At 39.4% G+C, this 20,664-nt stretch overlaps 1 protein-coding gene across 1 annotated transcript in view; it reads left to right on the top strand.

Moving 5' to 3' along the window:
- The window catches only part of Amph (amphiphysin), a 202,534-nt gene that overhangs the window by 145,843 nt on the left and 36,027 nt on the right, over positions 1–20,664 (top strand). The window contains exons 8-14 of the mRNA XM_052157423.1: positions 860–935; positions 1,536–1,618; positions 3,810–3,948; positions 5,134–5,262; positions 13,880–13,996; positions 16,714–16,737; positions 18,535–18,558. Coding sequence (XP_052013383.1) covers positions 860–935; positions 1,536–1,618; positions 3,810–3,948; positions 5,134–5,262; positions 13,880–13,996; positions 16,714–16,737; positions 18,535–18,558 — 592 coding nt within the window. The remainder of the gene's footprint in view (positions 1–859; positions 936–1,535; positions 1,619–3,809; positions 3,949–5,133; positions 5,263–13,879; positions 13,997–16,713; positions 16,738–18,534; positions 18,559–20,664) is intronic.

Here is a 20,664-nt window from a genome sequence, read left to right as displayed (position 1 = left end):
ATTTTAGATAAAATTCAAAAGCACCTAATTTAAGCAGAACTTGCTGACATAGAAATAACAGAAGTCACAGTTAAAATTTTCTTGTAAAATGTTCTATGAAATTTTAAAATTACATTTCTCTCTTTTTGGGTTTAAATATTGGTTTTCTCTGCCTGTGAATTGGATGAAACTAGACAGTTAGTTCCCGTTTACCTTTTCTGGTAAATGAGGTTCACTGTCTCAGGGGATTTTAGTGAGCATCAAATGAAGAAATAAATAAATAAATAAATAAATAAAAGTAACTCGTTGGCTCCTGGTTCCACTGACCCCGGTGTTTTTTCTCCATTCCCTCTCATCGGAATCCTATCCACTGGAAGGCTCAGCTTAAGGAAGAGAAGATCATAAGTTTCCTGTTGTTCAGGACCTTACTTATTTTTTTTAATGAGAATTCTGATATAGGTAAATAATTAGGACTCCAGTTATCTTTGAGAATGCCACTGAAACAATAAAATGAAATAAAGTTGTTGTTACCCAACTAAATGAAAAAGAATAAAGTAAGATAGTGTCCAGATTTGAAGAAGGAATTTATCCTGAGGGTGGCAGGCTTAAACTCTGTTTGGCTTTTGTGCTTACTCTTAGGGAACTGACATAAAGATGGATGGATGTCCCAGTGCCCTTTCTACAACTTCCCATTATAAATGTGTTTGAGATGTTGCCAATAGGCAGCTTGTGTGCTCAACATCTGAGAAAACTCAGGCTTACTCTAAGATGTTATTTAATTCAGTATTTTTCAAAGTTATATATTAGAAACAGTCTTAATTTGAATTAAAAACCACTTTTGCTAAGAGGTCTCTCTTTTATTTGTGCTTCCCCTTGGTAGACGAGTTGGCTTTTACGTCAATACTTTCAAAAATGTCTCCAGCCTTGAGGCCAAGTTTCATAAGGAAATCGCAGTGGTGAGTAATGGCGACCGTTGCTCTTATGGAAGGCAATGGATAGGAAGCACAGGGCATTGGATAGAACTGCCAACTAGTTTGCTCCTGTGCATGGATGGTGTAGTACTGTTACTACTCTTTGCAGTATCTGCATTGTTTTTAAAGATTTTATCACAGATACACTATTTTGTTTTGTTCTCTGTTGGTTGAAAGGTTGGAATTTCCAGTACTGTTCTAAATTAGTGAAAAAACTGGTCTCAAATTATTTAGACAAGCAGGAGCCATGGTGTTCCCTGTTGTCTTCTTAGCTGTCATCAGGACAGCCATAGGACTATTTTACTAGAATTAAGATAATCAGCTTGCTATTTCTCCTTCATGTACTATTTGAATACATATTTGATTGATTTACCAGGTTTTTTTCCACTAAATTATTCACTAAATAAAGTTATGTCCACTTAGATGTAGATTTTAAATTTGGTATGTAGAATTTCAAGCACTCTGAGACCAAGCACTCTAATTCTCAGAAGAGTTGTAGCTTCTCATTAAACAAGTTCGTTCTTGGGGAGAATAGCATGGATGGCCACTTGGATGTCCATGGTTAACAGGTCTCTGTTCCCTTAGCTTTGCCACAAGCTCTATGAAGTGATGACGAAACTTGGCGATCAGCATGCTGACAAGGCCTTCAGCATTCAAGGAGCTCCCAGGTAGGCCGCTGGCCCTCTGAGCTGCATGTGCAAGTGATGTGCTACGTGTGGAACTTTCTGGAGTCTGGAGACCACATCATACTGTTCTGTTCACCTTGTAAAAATTGAAAAGGAGCCCTTCCACCTAAAGAGTGATCCTAACCTTAGATTTTTAGCTTTTACATTCATTTCTTGTCTTCACTTCACTTCAAGATGCTACTGATCACAGCAGAATTGAATAGTTGCCTTTCTGATTTACATGGGACCGGAGAGCAACAATGTGGAATTTTTACTTGTTGCATTATCTGCAATAGAAAAAAAAAAACCCTCCAGATTTGTGCTGATTCTTAACGACTGAAGAAAGGAAAGAAGTGGAAGAAAGCTTGCCATTCGCCCTCTCTCCACGACTGCCTTGCTCTTTGCCCTGTAATATGGATTTGTCATTGTTCCACTACATGTTGCTATGAATGGGCCAATGACAGACTGAGGTCCCAGTGGCTCCGCTGAGTTGTTTACCCTGATTTGACTGCATGCCCACTTTCTCCTATGATTTTTAAAATCTCTTTTATCTCACCCAGCAAGCCTGGAGCAGGCAGTCAGAAGCCCCAGGTTTCCGTTACAAGTCTCTGTGGTCAATTTGCTTTGCTTTCCTTATTGAAGCCCAATAACCTTTGTAGTTAAAGAGTCCACTTAAATCTCTATAAAAAATTAGGGTCCAATGCAATGAAATTATTTCTAAGGCGATGTTCAGTTCTGAGACCCTACACTTGTACTTTTTATCCAATCATAAACACCCATAGGAATGTATGTACAAAATCATCCATTGATATACAAATTGTGACCTCTCCACATGTTAGTGTCTGAAGATTACTATTTCGATCAAGCACTGCTTCTTAGAGTACCCATAGCTATAGCCCCTGCTATAGGTGCCAGAGCAGCAAGTATGTCTTTTCTCTCCAAGGGAAGAACATGACCTAAAAGAATCCAAGAAAAAAAAAAAACAGAATTAAGGCACCAACATTGTTTTTTACATTATTGAGCCAGGAATAAGAGAAGAATAAGACTATCAGACTGACTTTTGGATATTATAAAAGTAAGGCATGTTAAGAGTGGCTCCCAAACATGGAAATGAAGTCAACAGAAGCATTTGGAAATATCAGTTTCATAATCAGCTAAATTAAGAAGTAGGGTTACAGCCACTTAACAACTGTCTCTTGTTTTTATTCCTTTTAAAAACATTCCTCTGCAGAGCGAGGTGGTGAGTGAGCTCTGTGGGCAAGTCTCTCGTCTAGAGCATTGATTGGGCTGTTTCTAGTTAGAGGTCATGATTGCTGGCCCAGAGCCTCAATCATGTACAGTTTCTCTAAAAGAATGCGGCTCCCATAGCTCCTGGATGTGTAGATCACGATGCCGTGTCTGTACTCTTATTTAGGTCACAGACTCTGTTCCTTCTGCTGTTGTCTTTAGATGTTCTTAGAGAGTAGGACGTGCCATCTTAGTCATCATGTTAAGCTGTTCCCAAGCGTCTGGCAAGGTGCCTAGAACATGGTGATTCTTAGGAAATTGTGGAATCTCACCTGTCATGTGGTCTGCGGGCACACTGAAGGTGTCGGAGTTAGTCATTGTTTCACAAAGTGCAAAAAGGAGACTTTGGTAACTCTCCAAACATAACTCAAACTGCACTCCCAGAAAACATTTATTAGCTCTCTCCTAACATGGCTTTGAAATTAAAGGTCGTGGCTTTCTCGGTAACTTTCTATAGACTGTGGCACGGCATGATTCCACTGTATATCAAAAGTGAAGCTGGTTTTCTTACTATGCCTTATGTTCAGATGTGGAATTTGTTTGCCATGTGAAGAGAACAAGACTTCTTTACTAAGGTCTAAATGCAAATGTAGTAAAACCCTGAGTATCTTTTTTTCTTTGTTTTTAACCTATTTATACTTCACCATTTACATATCTAAGGAGGGGTCAATATTGTTCAATGCTGTGAAACAGAGACCAGGCATGGTTGGCTCTGGTTTACAAGGAACAACAAGGAGCTGTCCGTTACCAATCCATTACTATTACTAACAAGTACAATTAACCTGGAAGTGGGGGATGAAATAACAGTGAGATTAAGCTTCAGGACTTCTCTGGGCTAAACAATCATGGGTTTTCCCAAATCCTGCTTCTCAGAAGGCTTCTTGTTCAACCCTCTGTGTCTGTCCAGTGATTCGGGTCCTCTTCGCATTGCAAAGACACCATCGCCCCCAGAGGAGCCTTCACCCCTGCCCAGCCCAACAGCGAGTCCCAACCACACATTAGCACCTGCGTCTCCTGCCCCAGTGCGACCCAGATCACCTTCACAGGTATTATGTGTACACCAGGGGCATGGGAGAACTCATGGGGAGGTGACTTTCTCTGGGATCCTCCTGTGGTGACCAAGCATTACAGAAGGTTTCTATGGCAAGACTAAGGCAGTGGGTATTATTATTATTGCCATTGAGGAGTCAGTCTGCTTGGCAATTGAACTTTTGTACTCAGTGTTTGGTTCTTTTGGGTTTTCTAGCCGCATCTGGACCTTCTTGTGCTGGACTATATTGATCTTGACCTTCTCTTGCTCCTGCCTTTCAGAGGCTGGGGGAGTCCCGTCAGTGATGGGGCACTTGCCTGGGTTGCCCCATGCTCTGCTCTGAGAAGCTATTAGCTTTGAAAAAGGAAAAGTCATATTTGCAAAGCTCCATTTGTTGTACATTCCTCCTGAACTGAACCTCCTTTCCAGTGTTCCATTGGAGTCAATGGCTGCCCAGAAATGGGGTGTTGTGAAGGATCCCATCACCTACATTGTGCTACACACGAGTGGTCGCTCAGTGAAAGCCTGGGACAAGTTTAAAGAAACTATAAGGACCGAGCAAAGGCAACTAAAGAGAACTAACCCACCACTTTTGATTTCCCTGCATTGTGTGAACATATTTCATGTAATACATATTTCATATTCGTGGTCCAGTATAAGCTCTCATGAACATGGCTGAAACTGCAAAGCTGTAAGAAGATACATGTAGTACATTCTAAAGTTTCAAAATGCTGGAGTTGAAAGTGAAGTGGAAGATATCTCTGGTTGATCCTATTGATTCAATTGGGATAAAAACAAACAAACAAACAAACAAAACCCAAACAAACAAGAAAGCAAAGCAAAACAAAAAAAACCCAACTGACTTGAGTTTTGTTTTGGAATTCTATTTTTTTTTCTTATGAGAGAAATCATTGGTAGTTGGGCTGAGGGAAAGAATGAACTCCAGGTGGCATCATAGGCCCTGCAACTCTGGGCAGTGTTTAAATTAAGATGCATGCACTCTCATCTCCTGACTTCTTCCAATTAGATGATTGCCAGTCAGTGTTCAGAGAGGCACCCAAGTGGACAGCATTCTTAACTTGAATTGAGTAGGTGTACTCCTCTGTATAGATGGGTATCAGTTAGATGTCAGTCTGCTAACGTGTCTGTGCTTATCTGACACTTCCTCAAGGCGACCATGTTTGTATTTGATGCTTCCTAGACAAGGAAAGGGCCTCCTGTCCCACCTCTGCCTAAAGTCACCCCAACGAAGGAACTGCAGCAGGAGAACATCATCAATTTCTTTGAGGACAACTTTGTACCAGAAATCAATGTGACAACACCTTCCCAGGTGAGTTCTTGGGCAGCTGGGATGACCATCAAAATGCCATGGTGGGAGAGACTGTCAGGTCTGCTGTAGAGAAAGTACCAGATATCTGAGCCATTAATAAAACTTTGTCCCTTGTGCTTGCTTTAGCGCTTTCTGTAATCAAAGGACTATTAAATGCAAGATATATAGGATTTGGAAATTCTATCATTTATTAAATATATATATATAATCTCATATATATCAGTATATATACATATATATGAATATATAAAATATATATAAACTCATATATATATATAAACTCATATATATATATATATATATATATATATATATACACATGAGAAAGTATATTGAAAAATATAAAATGAAGAGGAGCCGCTGTCATCCTACCACTGAGACATAACCTTGCCTCTGGCCTGTTTTCTTTCAATTTTTCTACCACCCCCTTGATTTATCATTTTCACATTTTAAATTTTAAGTTGTGTAATTATGCAGTCTTAATGTAGCAATTTCAGTTCACTGGCCATTTTTAATGTCACAATATTGTCTTCACAAAAGCACTGGATATTACTATCATACCAGCTGGATGTTGTAACCCCTGACTCCTAGCTAAATTTCAGTTTGCAGATTTTATCAGTCTGCACCTTTTCCACTAGTCAGAGTCATTTTCTTGTTTTAGTTCTACATTAACATTTGCACTGAGGGTATTTTAGGATGGCTTGTCCTTGTTCAGTTGCTTTAACCTGTGTCTACCAAAAGCATCCTCTGAGTTCCATCACAAGTAGAGGACTTCAGTCTTCTAGAAGCCTGTGTACTTAGCTGAGGACACCTGTAAAGGAGATGAGACTACTTAAGTGGCAGGAAGGTGGCCGCAGAGCAGTTCTGAAGCAAAGATGAGGTCCAGAAGTGTTCTTTCCTTTTAAGTGTTTTTATTTGAAGTTTTCTGGCTCCGTTACAAGGACCCTCATGGTGGGGAGAGGGAGAATCAAGGTACTTTAGAAAATTACAGATTCCAGGAGAGTCTGTAAGTACTTAACTCACCCTACAACTGTTGACTGGAAGAGACGGAAAACAGATAGCTAGAGGAAGGGACTGGGAGTACTTTATGGTGGAAGCCTTATAGCTTACAGTTAGAGCTGCTCACCTGGGCTGTGAGCCACTTTCTGTAGGACTTCGTCAAACGATCTCCCGGAGCCTGCAGTAACTGATGGATGATGTGCCACATTTGTTAGTCTGTCAGCTGAATTTGCAATTACTATCCACCAGAGACATATGGCAGTCCATTGGTGGTGGGCATGTTCCTTGTCAACTAATCTGTTTTCTTTTAGGTTAAAAGGGAGAAAGGAGAGGAGTTCTGGTTTTGTTCATGTGTTTGTTATTTGTCTTGTTTGTGATGTGTTGTGTTATTTTTTTTTTTACCTGAGAGGTACCCAGCCTCTAATAGCTAGATCACAGAGTATGAAATCCAATGCTTTTAAGTCACCAAATGGCTTCCAGTTTCACACCAAGATGTGCAGAGAAGTGAAATGGGATTTGCACTTTTGTTTGTCGTTTTGGGTTATTGAGTGGGGGGGAAATCTAGCTCTATTTAACATAAGCAGAAACTGCCTTTTCTGCAATTTCCTCAGGTACTTGTCACTCTGCAGCTGCAGGCTCGTGTCACTTTAACATATCTCCAGCAGTCCCTAGCCTTGGGACCTCACTCTGAGAACTGCTATTTTGATCAGTTGGAAGTCTACATGGTCTGAATCAGTGATGGTGAACTGGCTGCCACAATGAATTAACAGCTTCTGTTTGTGGAGCTGTGCAGCCAATCCCAGGCTGTGTAATGATGGCCCATTTATAACTGCCCCACTTAAAACAGTCTGATTTCAAATGTTTCACATAGAATTTTTGGAAACATACATGTTATGTGCTTATAATAGTAGATGCATTGAACAGACTGTATATTGGGACATACACAATAAGCTAATGGACTACAAAATCTTAGTAATAATGTTTTGGGCAGTGCACTGATGAATGGCTAAGAGAGGAAAGATACCAATTCTTGAAGAGAAATGAAATAGTAATTGCAAGTATTGAAAACTGGAAAGCTGAAAATTATCTGAAAGATTTTCCCCAACATTACTGCAGAATGATCCTTTCAGTGTTGCCTTGGATTTTTGCAAAGTGAGTCATCCAACACTTAGAAGATCATTTATGGCCACAGATGGCTATTTTTATAATGCACTTAATGAGAAAGAAAAACACTTGTGTTAATCCTGGCCAGATGCTGCATATGTAAGAAGCAAAATCTCTCCTGTCTGATAGAAAAATCACCTCAGCAGCAACACTTTCCCAACTGTGTCCTTGGAACTGAAAACAGAAATCCACTAAGCGTGCAGAGCCCTCTAATGGCCCAGACTTTAACTATATATTGCTCAGAATTTTCTGTGGGAAATGCTCTTTTTGTGCTCACAGATATACCATGGCATATGAAAATGCTTTTCTGAAGTTTTGTTCACAAAAATAAACTGCTAAAAACAAGTTCATTCTTCCCTAATATTTCCTCCCAAGAACTTACAATCTTGTGAATAAATCTTTTATTTTTTATTTTTAATTAATTCTTTGAGAATTTCATGCTGTATATTTTGATAATATCCACCCTTGCCTAATTCCTCCAAGATCCACATCCTTCAATATCCACCTAAGTCACTGACGACAACTTCTCATTCTTTTTGTTCTTATACTCCTCCTCCTCCTCCTCTTCCTCTTCCTCTTCCTCCTCCTCCTCTTCCTCCTCCTCCTCATTCTCCTTCTCCTCTTCCTCCTCCTCCTCCTCCTTCTCCTCTTCCTCCTCCTTCCTAACTAGATTCAGTTTGTACTGTCCGTATATTCTTGGGCATGTATCCTTCCACTAAAGTATAGTTAATCTACCAAATATATCAATAAAGAAACCTGATACTATCTCTACAAAGCTGAAGCTATCAATTGCAGGTAGTGCATCAAGTAATGGGTGGGGCTTTGCGCACACCTCCCCTTTCCATGCTGAAATTTTGTCTGGCTTGGGCTCCTACAGGTCTTCTGTGTGCTGTCTAAGCTACTGTGAGTTCATATATGAAACTGCCCAGTTGTGTCTAGAGAACAGTTTTCTTGTAGTCTCCCACCCTCTCTGGCTCTCATAATCTGTCTGTTCATGTCTTCCACATTGATCCCCATTGGAAAAAAGGAGGCTGTCATAGATGCCCTACGAGAGTTGAGTATTACACAGTTAGTTTCTAGTTCTCTGTGCTTTGGCCAGTGTTGAGTCTCTGTGTGAGATGCCATCTACCAAAAAAAGATATTTCTCTGATGTGAGCTGAGAGGTGCCTCAGTATGTAGACCTAATAATGTCACCTGGACTTGGTGTGTAATATATACACATTAAGGACAATAATAGTAGTAGCTTTCCCCCTTGCCTCTCTGACCTGTCTATCATCAGGCTCATCCCAACAATGGCACCAGAAGCAGGTTTGTAACATGCATTAAATCCAATCAAAAAGGGATTCTTTATGCCCATGATATTCATACCACTATTGTGCCAGTGGCTATGTCTTGATAGGCATATTGTTATTTTCAATTTCAGGGTTCACATCTGGGTGCATTGATGGTTACATTTCTCCTCTGGTAGCATGTAACACATCTCAACAAAAGTCAAAATAAGCAAAAACATATAAGGGGATCATATGAAACGAGGAGAATCTCCATCCAGCTTGCCTGTGTGATAGCTCATGCTAGCATGCTCAGGGTTCTGAGAAATGCTACACCAGCATGCCCCAATTTACCCCTCCTTAACCTACCTTCTCTTATGGTTCCAGACCTTGTTCCTGATAAATAGGCTTGGTGATATGTTTTAAGAATTGAAGATTTAAAGGATATATCCCTGGGAAACCATCCCATGCATATAGTAAGGTTTTCATAGTTCATAACAAAATAAAGCAATCACATAGATACACACAATATCTAGGTACACTCATACAGGATTCTAGCCCTCGCTCCCTCATTTATCTTCAGAAAATGATTTAAACTGCGTTCTAATCTACCTTGAGAATGTGATTTCAAATCCATTTTTATCTGTCACCAGAGACTTCCTTAGGGATTCTTTGGCCAGAGCAAGGTTTTTTGTTGTTGTTGTTTATTTTTTGGTTGGTTGGCTGGTTGACTTGTTTCCCACACACAATGTTTAATTTCCTGAAATTTACATGTCAGTGACATTCTGATATCAAGCTTCATGTGATTACATCAGCTAAATGTCATGTTAGTCAGAGGGGCAATTTGCTCAGCAGCCAACTTCCCATACCAAGACCTCGTCACACAGTCGGTTTAGCTCTCTGTCAATCTACTCGTTCTCCAGAAGCTCATTCCTAGCACAGCAGTCAGCCATCTTCCTTGCCCTCTCTATCCCTGTGGGTTGTCACACTTAGTCATGGCATATTGAAGACCCTGCCTCAGTGCTATGATGCCGAGCTCAGAATGACTATATTTAACCGGCTTCTTAGAAAAGTAGAACAAAAGAATTAGGGAATTGGTTGTATAGACTGTTGGACTCATTGTGCGCCAACTTACCAGGACACTGCAGGCTTCCTACATGTAGCAGATGTGGAAACAGGAGGAAGAGTCAGTGGTAAGTCAGTTTATAAGTAAAAGGGCAGGAGTTTTGTTTTTCTTTAAAATCTTTCTATAATAAATGTTGTAGGGAAAGCACATGACAACATTGGTTGTTTTTAATGAGTAAAATTTGCTCCATTATGAGATTGTAAATATTAACACCTGTCAGTGTGCTGTAGTTAATGCCACTGTTCAGGTTAAGTGCAGTGCATCTGCAGCACTCTGCTTATATGATTCCAGTTTTGAATTAGATCTCCCCAGCCTCGGCTTCCGCATATGTATTGATAAAACACTGCAACTTTGCTCATTGTTAGAAATTATTAACTATTCTGTTAGGTTTCAGCTATATATACATTTCATACAAAGGTGCTGCCAATTGGCCTTGCTCCTGGAACCTTTATCTTCTCTTCCTTTAGCTTCCCATTTGACATTCTCTGACTCATTAAAAATGTTCTGGAGGCATGGAAATACCTGGAATATAGTAAATATTCTTAAAATATGTTGAAAGAACAAAAGGGGAAAATGATCTCTAGGAGAAGTAATACCAATGACCTCATTGGTCTGTCTCATTAAAATACTGTGTTGTGATTCAACACTCTGCAGCCTATATGTGCACATATGAAGTTATGAGGTCTAGTTTTGAAGTACATGCTTTATATCTAAATGCACTGTTACTATAGCTGTAAATTGCAATATATGTTACCTCAGATTATTTTGAAGGCTTTACATACTGAAAATGATATATGGTTAACATAAAACTTTGTAAAATAAAAGAAAGCACAAAGTAATAAATAAAAAATAAAATTCAGTTTCCCAGAAGTAATATTTTAGCCATTTTGTTGTATCATATTATTCTCTTAAAATAGTGAAACAATATGGTATTGAAAAATTAAAGTTTTGTAATCTGTTGAATATATAACTACAAATATAAAACGATTATCTAATGTTGGTTTGGCTTGATACCATTGTGATAAACAAGAGGATGATTGCATTGTAAGGCTGTTCCATGGCTGATGTTAGTCTACTTGTGGTTCTTCATTAGTCAGTATATTGTGTGTTAACATACAGTAAAGTGCACATGTTTGAAATGTACATACTATTGAGTATGTACATTTTATACATCTAAGAAACCGCCAGTACAATTGATAAGAGCTGTGTTCCTGGTACTGCCTAACTCTCCCATTGTATATGCTTCTAGGTCTGATAAACTAGTTTGTGTCCAATGGAAGCAAAGAATTTGCTTTCCATTTCCTCTTTTTTTTAAAAAAAAAAAATAAACCTGTTTGCTATGTTGGAAACATGATAATTTTGTCGGCAGTTTCCAAAATTCTGTATGGGACATTGTTAGCATTGTAAGTGTATATTATCTTTTCCTTTTCACATGTTTGTATAACACAGTCTGATGATACTCTTCCGCAACCTCCCCTCTTCAGCTCTTCCCAGGCCCCTCCTACCACCTCCCCCTCTGAGCTGCATGCCCCCTCTTCACAAAGGACATGGTTATCAGTATTAGGATTTAAATTTATAACAAATCAAGTGTTTTTGGAATAGCAATGTCTATGAAATTTAAAAGCATATTATAAGGAATAATCATGCTGAAAAATAGAAAAGTAAAGACTAATATTGGAGCATATATATGACACAAGAAAAAGCAGTAGTGGCACATATTATATGAAAATAAGGGAGAAACAAAATTGCCTAGGGAAAGAAAGCAGACTAGGAGGGCATGAGAGAAAGTGTTAAGTGTTTGGAGTAAATATACTCAAAGCATGATTGACTTAAAAGATGATTACAAAAACCTTCACCCCAAACAATGAACATACATCATTAATAAAACAGCCACAGGGACACACAGTGAAGTAAAAAATGTTTTTAAGTTTGTCTTAATGAAAAATGCTTACATTTAAAAATAATGTACGCCAATATAATAAAATTCTGTCCCTACATAAAAATAACTTAGTAAATATAAAGCTCTAACCTGGATTATAGGAATGCTTTATCATTTGAAAAGGGAGCCTACAGCTTGATCCCCATGCTGCCCTCCTGCACAAGGAGTGTGGGATGTTAAAGTATTACCTGTCGCAGTCTCGTGGCTGTTCTTGCATTTCTGCATTTGAACTTTGTTCCTTTGGCCAGTAATAAAATCAATTCCTGTCTTTCAAACTCTTTCTTCAAACACCTCAATTTTATGTAGTGCATTACCCATTGATATAACCTTTCAATTTGTACACAACAACATGTTCAGAAATGAAACATACCAAATATCAGAAACGTATTATTTGGCCGTGTGCAAGCCCTTACTCCTTTCACTGTGCCATAATTTATGGAGACCTTGTCTCAGCTCTGCCCTGTACTTTGTAGCTTGAGCTCAGGTTAAACCAACTTCACATCCTTGCTATTTCCAGCTCCCATTGTGACTGGTGCACAGATGTCGGGGTTTAACACAATCTTCGAGTGTTATGGTAGACTTTCATCCTGTGTCATAGTTGCTTACCTGCTTCACAAGTAAAGGTTGGAGGGGTCATGTTGTAGTAAATATTGACCAGCACAACACTCTCTGTTTTCTCCCCTTTTACCATTACACACACACACACACACACACACACACACACACACACGGTGGTGGAATGGAAAATACAACAATTAACTCAAGGAATGGAATAATAATTTCTGATGAAAAGTACCCTGGATGCATTTCAACTTGTTGTTTGAGGGTCAATTCATCATGATAGGGATGGAAGAGCAGCAGGAATACAAGGTGGCTGGTCGCATTGAGTCCACAGTTAGGAAGAGAGGATAGGAAGGGCGTAGTCTATACAATGTCAGAATGTCCTTGTAACACTTCCACATAAAGGTCCTATACTCTTCAAAAACAGTGAGAGCAGGGAGGGACCAGGTATTCACATATAAGTCCATCTGAGGCACATTTCGTATTCAAGGCACTCATGGAGACCATGAGGAGGATGAGGGAGGAAATGTGAGGTGGGGCAGAAGCGTGCATCAGTTCCTTCCTCAGTTTTAGCATCACTGAGGTGGTATACTGCTGCAATGGATTATGCTACTCAGTTCAAATCTTAGTACCTTTTATTTTTTAATTTTTATAGTCATGTGTAATTTTTTGATCTGTTGAATTTTCTTTTTTTTTCATTTTCAATACTTTCTTCTTCTCTTTTTTTGTGTCTTTACATTTATTTATTTTTTTCTCTTTTTTTATTCGATATAATTTATTTACATTTCAAATGATTTCCCCTTTTCTAGCCCCCCACTCCCCGAAAGACCCGTAAGCCCCCTTCTCTTCCCCTGTCCTCCCACCCACCCCTTCCCACTTCCCCGTTCTGGTTTTGCCGAATACTGCTTCACTGAGTCTTTCCAGAACCAGGGGCCACTCTTCCTTTCTTCTTGTACCTCATTTGATGTGTGGATTATGTTTTGGGTATTCCAGTTTTCTAGGTTAATATCCACTTATTAGTGAGTGCATACCATGATTCACCTTTTGAGTCTGGGTTACCTCACTTAGTATGATGTTCTCTAGCTCCATCCATTTGCCTAAGAATTTCATGAATTCATTGTTTCTAATGGCTGAATAGTACTCCATTGTGTATATATACCACATTTTTTGCATCCACTCTTCTGTTGAGGGATACCTGGGTTCTTTCCAGCATCTGGCAATTATAAATAGGGCTGCTATGAACATAGTAGAGCATGTATCCTTATTACATGGTGGGGAATCCTCTGAGTATATGCCCAGGAGTGGTATAGCAGGATCTTCTGTTGAATTTTCTAACTTACATTGTTTAAGATAACCAAAGGGGAGATTCCTTTTTATCTGTGTGGCATTCCAATACTCCCCTCAATGGGAAATCTAACCAAGGGTGTGGTCCAGGGACTTGAGTTATATATGGCTAGACTCTTATCACTGCATTGGATGAAGTGCTGACATAGCTCAGGCATCTCAGTGAGACATTCCACCTGGCTGTTTCCATGAATTCCTATTCTTCTGTTTTAACAGAATGAAGTCCTGGAGGTGAAGAAAGAAGAGACTTTGCTGGATTTGGACTTTGACCCTTTCAAACCTGATGTGGCTCCGGCAGGCTCTGCTGCAGCGACCCACTCACCCATGTCTCAGGTATAAAGTGAGCTCAGATGTTTAGGGATCATAAACGCTAATGAGTATGCTTAATTAGCAGGAGATCTCTGTGCCTTTCGACTGATGGTTATCTACGTTTCTGATTGGTTGACAAATATTTTCTATTTGTAAGATATAGGAAAAATTTATTAGTTCAAAATATTTTACTCTTTTCCATGACCTTAGCCTTCTCTTGCCATAGAGTTCTTTGCCTCAGAACCATGTCTTTCAGAGTTGTTATCAGTGTGCCTCACGGGCTCTCAGAGTGTAGGTTCTGATAATATACCTCATGGCTCCCCTAAACCAAATTCTTTTAGTTTCAAGTTTCCTACTTATCTCCTCATGTTTTGGAAGTCAAGGGGTATTTGGATAACTGCCAGACCATGCCTCACAGAAATGTACTTGCAGTCTGGATGGTTCTGAGCTGGAAGCTACACTCGTGTCTACCCTGCAGAACAATGCTCTGCTGCTGATCACAGGTGGATGTGGAGGAACCTGATCCTCGTACTTCTTCTTGCTCATCTCTTCCTCACACTATCCCCTCTGGTAGCCACTGTAATAAGATTCTCTGTTAGGATCCTTTAGGACACCTACGTCGGGCTTGTACACCTGTGAATGTAGGGACGAGGCTTTTGTGTAGTGTATAATCATTGATTTTAGTGGAAGAAAGTCAACACAAAATTTGAGGAAACATTGAAATGTAGCGGTATGTCCCTATAATCCTGCTCACTGCTCAGGAAGATGCTAGAGGAAGATGGCAAGTCAGCCAGCCTGGCTTAAAGAGCCTCAAAACAAAACACGAATCAGTACTATGGGCATTCAATATGTGTATGGGGGCAGCAGGGGCACTCACGCTTAAGTTTGAGAAGTCCAAGGTTCTAGAATATAGAGCAAATTAAAACTAAAACGTATTAGAAAGCTCAACTGGGAATCAAGAATTGACTGGAACTTGGGGTCCTGATGACTTGAATCATCAGAGCTAACTCCCGAGGCATGCAGACTGCTCTGCACACATAGCTTTCTTGCTCAGGCGTGCTTTGCTGGGCTCGCGTGCCCTCTGAAGGGCTACTCTTTGTAAATGGGAGAATTAGTCTAATAATCAAATACAGATAGCTTTTACTGGTGCTTTGTAAATAAAGAGGATTTCTTAGTTACTAGGCTGTCTCTAAACTCTTCTTGGAGATTCATAATGTACATAAATCACCACAAGTAGGACAGGCTGGATGTCCCTGTGACCTTCCTTCCTGCCAAGGAAGAAGCAGTTCTCGCTTTCTGGTGGTCCTAAAGGTGTGGCCCTGCAGTCTATGTATTTGCCTCTCCACTCTAAGGAGGAAGGCAGATTGAAGGAGACTACATGAGTTTGTAGTGTTGTGAGATGCCCTTTCCCCGACCCTCAAAGCCAGCTCCATTACGTACCACTGGGTCCTTGTTAGATGCCAGGGTCCTCCTTATCTCCTGATCTCTGCAGTGCTCACACAAGCTCTCAGAGCCTTTCCTGTTCCCTAGGAGAGATGAACACAATGTTTCACATTGCTTCCCCCTTTGGAAAAAATGCTGCCGCTGTCTGCACCATACAGAGACTTGCATTATATCTTTTTTTACTATCTGTTTTTAGCAAGAGGCTATAGAGAGACTATCAGGATAGTCAAAAAAAATCAGAGAATGCATTTCAGACACAGGCGTCTACAGATAAAAATGACTGTGATTTTTCAAAGGAGCCGTTCTCTGTTATCTTCCCTGTTCTTTGATTGGTGCTAATCAAAAGGCTATCTAACCTACACAGAGATGACGTTAGATGGCCAGATGGCATAGGGAATATCAGTCCACACCACAGGACCTGGATCTCTGTGGTACTGAATCTGTAGAAGGCAGCTGTTGCCTCTAGAAACTCATTTGAAATAAATGTCTTTCTAGTCTTCTGTTTACCTATACTGAATCAAAACAAATGGGCGAGTGAAGCCTGAGTCACTGAGACACAAGTATAAAGCAATGTGGCTTTAGCAGCAATTCTCAGTCTCAGGGAGAAAAGTAGGTCTCTCCCGCTGTTCTCACCATCAGTTCAAGTGCTCTAACCATCCCAATTGCTTCATAGATCAGAGAGCTTTATAACTAAAATACCAGTAATGCATGTCAGGCATATTGTTAGTGGGTTTTAATGGGTAGCTATTCATGTGAATGACTGCCAATTAATCTGTGTGTTCTCTGATCCAGCATATTGGAGAACAGCATTTTCAAGAATCTATTTGCTATCAAAGTGGTCATAATAAATGTTCTTGAGGTATTAGAGAGAGACAAGCACATTAGTTAAGAATTAAGGTCTGCATTTCCTCCATGATATGATAACCCTAGTTATGCTGGAAAACATTCTACTTTAATGACATGTGTGTATTGAAATGGTCATTGTACACATTCAGGACCGAACAAACACTTCTAAAGTGCCAAGGACCAAGGTTAGCTCCCCACTGCTCTCACAGTATCTATGTGTGGCTAAACTCAAACTAAGAAAACTCTATCAAGTTTAAATTTTGATTCTATTATATTAGCACACTTTAAGTTCCCAATAGGCACGTTACTAGTGTCCACCAAAATTGCTAACAGAAGTGGAGTGTTTCTATAACCAAGAGTGGAGCTATGGAAGAGATTGCTAGTCCTAGCCTCTTTATAGTTACTAAGTGCATGGACTTTCACTCATAGTGTTTCTTTTTGTTTGCTTTCAGACACTGCCCTGGGACTTATGGACGGTAAGGCATCTGAGAATTAATTTTACATATTTTAGTCTATAAAAATTTGGAAACCTTAATATACTTTTTCACTTGTGAGGAAAAAGAAAACGCATATTTTGAATGATAATATAATCTAAAAAAAATACTTGAAAGTTTGGAGCATTTCCAAATTCTGAAAAACTTAGTAGAGAAATTTGTGTCAGTGGGCCACATTGCTGAACTAATAGTGATCAAGACAATGGCATTGTGCTCTTTGTGTATTCCTGTGGGGACTGATGACCTAGAAAGCTGTCATAGTGGAACACAGGCACGCATATAGTAATCTTAAACTAAATCAAGACACAGAGTGTGGGTAAAGGAAATGAAAGGTGATGTCAACTTTTTTTATCATTATATTTAATTAAATTTGTTTGAAACATTTGTAACATTTCAGCTAGAATTGGACCCTAATACTTACAATCTTGTAAACTTGCTCAATTTCTAAAATGTTCTAAGAATTCTAAAATTCTCTAAGATTCTCTAAGATTCACATCTATAAAACAAATATTTTTATACTTCGTAGGATTGTTTCAGGATTTAATGAGCTAGGTGCTGGATATTTATCCCAGTATATAGTATGTATCAACAAAAGGTACCTATGGTTATGGTGTTACTTTATATAGCTGACAAGGTAGAATATTTTCAGAATTTAGACTTGGGAGAGAGATGACCAGAACGGAACGTTCTGGTATTCATCTGCATTGAAAAGTTAGGAGACTGCTGACACCCACATAAAGCCTGGCATTCCTTAGGACAGGGTCTTAGTCTTTAAAAACTTCCCTCGAGTTTATATTCCACTTTGTAGGATCCTTAAAAGAGACCAAGAACACAATTAATCACATTGGTTGAAGCTACACATGACTAAGACATTTTTACACTGAATTCATAATTTATACTGGATTAGTTTTACTTATGTATTTATAAAAGAGTGAGAGTGGATTGATACTCAGGACACTAGAGTCCTAACTTCAACTTTGCATTCCTCTTACTATTGATTTTGGGAACAATACTGCTCTTAGTAATCCCTGAATTTTGTAACTTTTTCATTATAGCACAGTTTTTCCCTCTCCAAAAGGACTGTGGTAAGGGCAAAGGTATCTTCTAAAAGGAGCTTTTCATTGGTTCAGAAGACAGACTTGTTAACATTAGTAGTCATAACAAAAATGTATCAAATGCCAGCCTTCTGGACATACTGCCCATAATTCTTAGTTCAGTGTACTTTTCAGGGTGCTTTTCTTGTGGGCAGAAATTGGCTTCTAGGTTGACGGTGGACTGCCAAAAGAATACTCAAGCTAGTCAGTTGGTTAACACAAAATCATTCTCTATCCAGCAATACCTCAAAGATAGACCCCAGTGAAGGATGAGTTGGGAAGATTATGCTCTGATGCCCCTACAGAGTGTGCAGCATTTGTCATTTCTTGACCTCTATGCTTGACAGCATCCTGGGGCTCTCAGACTCACATACTCATTTACATAAGCATTTTCATTTCTTGGTTTCCTCAGCGTGAAATTGTGAACTAACCATGACACATCCTCATTGATACTAGAAAAATGACATAGATTCTTTGTGTTTTATTTGTGCCTCCTCCTCAATTGTCTTAAATAATTTTTTAGAACAAAATGATTCCTATGGCAAAACAAGTTATAAAATTTAATTCCTGGACAGTAAAAGCCACAGCATTCTGAAGAATGTTGGCGCTGGACAGTGTGAGACTTTATCATTGTATTGAAATGTCTTTTCATTGTTTATTCTCTTCTCTCCTCTGCATCTTACAGACTAGCACTGATTTGGTACAACCAGTAAGTTGATTTTAATAACATTCTATATTTTGAAGACATTTAATATCATTGTACATATGGTATTTTTGTTGAATGACTTTTCTCCCATGACATTGCTAGTCTTAGTCTTGACTGTAAGCCAATTAACTCAAGTCCTTTCTGATCTTAGTTAACTGATGCTACACTACTGAAGAGCTGTATGTTTCTCATCAAATATCTCATGGTCTATTCCATTTTTTCCCCTTTGCTTTTCTGCATACTTTAAAGACTGAATCTTCAAAAAGTCTTTCTATGTGTAACCTCATCATGGAGGAAACTCATGACAGTGGTTTGGCTGAAGAAATTCAAAGATATGAAACTGAAGTAGGTGTATTTACTTGGGGCCCTCATACTAGGACAGACAGTGTCAGCCAGGAGATGACACCAAGTGGGTCTCGAGAAGACATTGCCTGTCTCTCTAAAGCAGAGAGAGACATGAGATTATCCACTGGAATGCTTTCTTCTGCTGACTGTTCTACTGTAGCCGATCAGGGTGAGGATGCACCTCCAGCTAGAAATGAGCATCTGTCCTCAGAGCCTGTTCCTGGGGCCGAAGTTGCTATTACTACGTGCATGGAGATGGATCAGTCATATGCATTACTTGACTCAGAAATACCAACCATCGGAAAAGTTGACCTGCTCAAAGAAGGTCCTGAAGAAGCTAAAATATCAGATGGAGAAATAAAACAGACACAGAAGGTAGAAGATCCTATGTGGGGATGCGTGAAGACATACCAAAGGGTAGACACTAGAACCATTGATATCAAGGCAATAGAAGGTACTGAGGGATTTGAGGAGAAAGTATGTGACAGTCTAGGAAATACAACAATAAATCATCTAAAAAACCCAGCAGAACAAGGCCAGGAGACACTTGAAAGTAGTGAAGTAGAAAGTTGGAATGATCTAAAGATGGTGTGTAAAGAAAGACTAAAAACCTATGAAAATTATTTGGAGGAAGCTGTTCTATTGGAAGACATGGGAAGAGTAGATGTGTCAGATAAATTTGATGACAGAATCCAAGAGTTATCTGCTGAGACTCAAGTAGTAATCAATTATAAAATGGTAGAAGGCTCTGGAGCTACACCTGTTTATCATACAGGGATCAGTAACCTGCCTATACCAACTGACCCGGAGTCTATTATTAAAAATTTAAGCACTGGGGAATGGGATTTACCTAAAAAAGAAATTATTGGAAACTTTAGTCATTTCATTAAATTGCCAAGAACTGAAAAACCAGATTCTTGTGGAACAGATCCAGGTCAAGTCTGGCAGTCAGACTTGAAGTCAGGAATCAATAATGTAGATATAGTGGAAGTCTCTGATATTCCAGATGGCCACTCAAGCACATTTGCCAAATGGCAGGAATCTCATAGCCACTGGCATATCAGAGATATAGAAGGTTTGCATAGATGCTGGGACCATTTGGTAGAAAATGAGAAAGGACTGGAGGAGAACTTACCAGCAGATGTCTGTGAGAAACATGCCAGTGCTAGCAGTTCAGATCAAGGCCAGGAGACAACTAGACCATTGAGTCAGGGAACCTCCTGGAACACTAGCATGGAGAGTCCTGATAGTTCCCAAGACAAGGACATCAACAACTCAGATTTATCTGAAGATGAAATTGCTAACCAGAGATATGGATTGTTGTACCAAGACATAGAGGCTGATAAAGATGAGGTACTTACCCTAGAATGTAGCTTAGACTAGCCAGACTTCCATAGGCTCTACTTTTCCTTATGTCTCTCACCAACTTCATTTTCCATCATTGATCTCCTTGACAGATGTACCTTGTGAAACCTATGTAAACCAAACACAAACAGGTTGACAAAAAAATCTAAATGATTGTGTTAATAATTAGTGAGTCCTTCTTACCACCCCACTTCCTGAGTCTCTCTCTCTCCTCCCCCTCCCCCTCTCCCTCTCCATCTCTCCCTGTCTCTCCTTCCACTTATTCATTTCAGAGACTAAAATTTGCTAACCTATGAGCAACAGAGATTTGCTTACCGTCACTAATGTGGATCCACTCCAATAAAAACACATGAAATGTTTTACCCAGTCTCACTAAAACTGTAGAATCTTTGTTAATTA

The sequence above is a fragment of the Apodemus sylvaticus genome, chromosome 14, assembly GCF_947179515.1.
Source record: "Apodemus sylvaticus chromosome 14, mApoSyl1.1, whole genome shotgun sequence".
Taxonomy (NCBI): Eukaryota; Metazoa; Chordata; class Mammalia; order Rodentia; family Muridae; genus Apodemus; species Apodemus sylvaticus.
The sequence above is the reverse complement of the archived record's forward strand: the minus strand, read 5'-3'. Positions and strand labels throughout refer to the sequence as shown.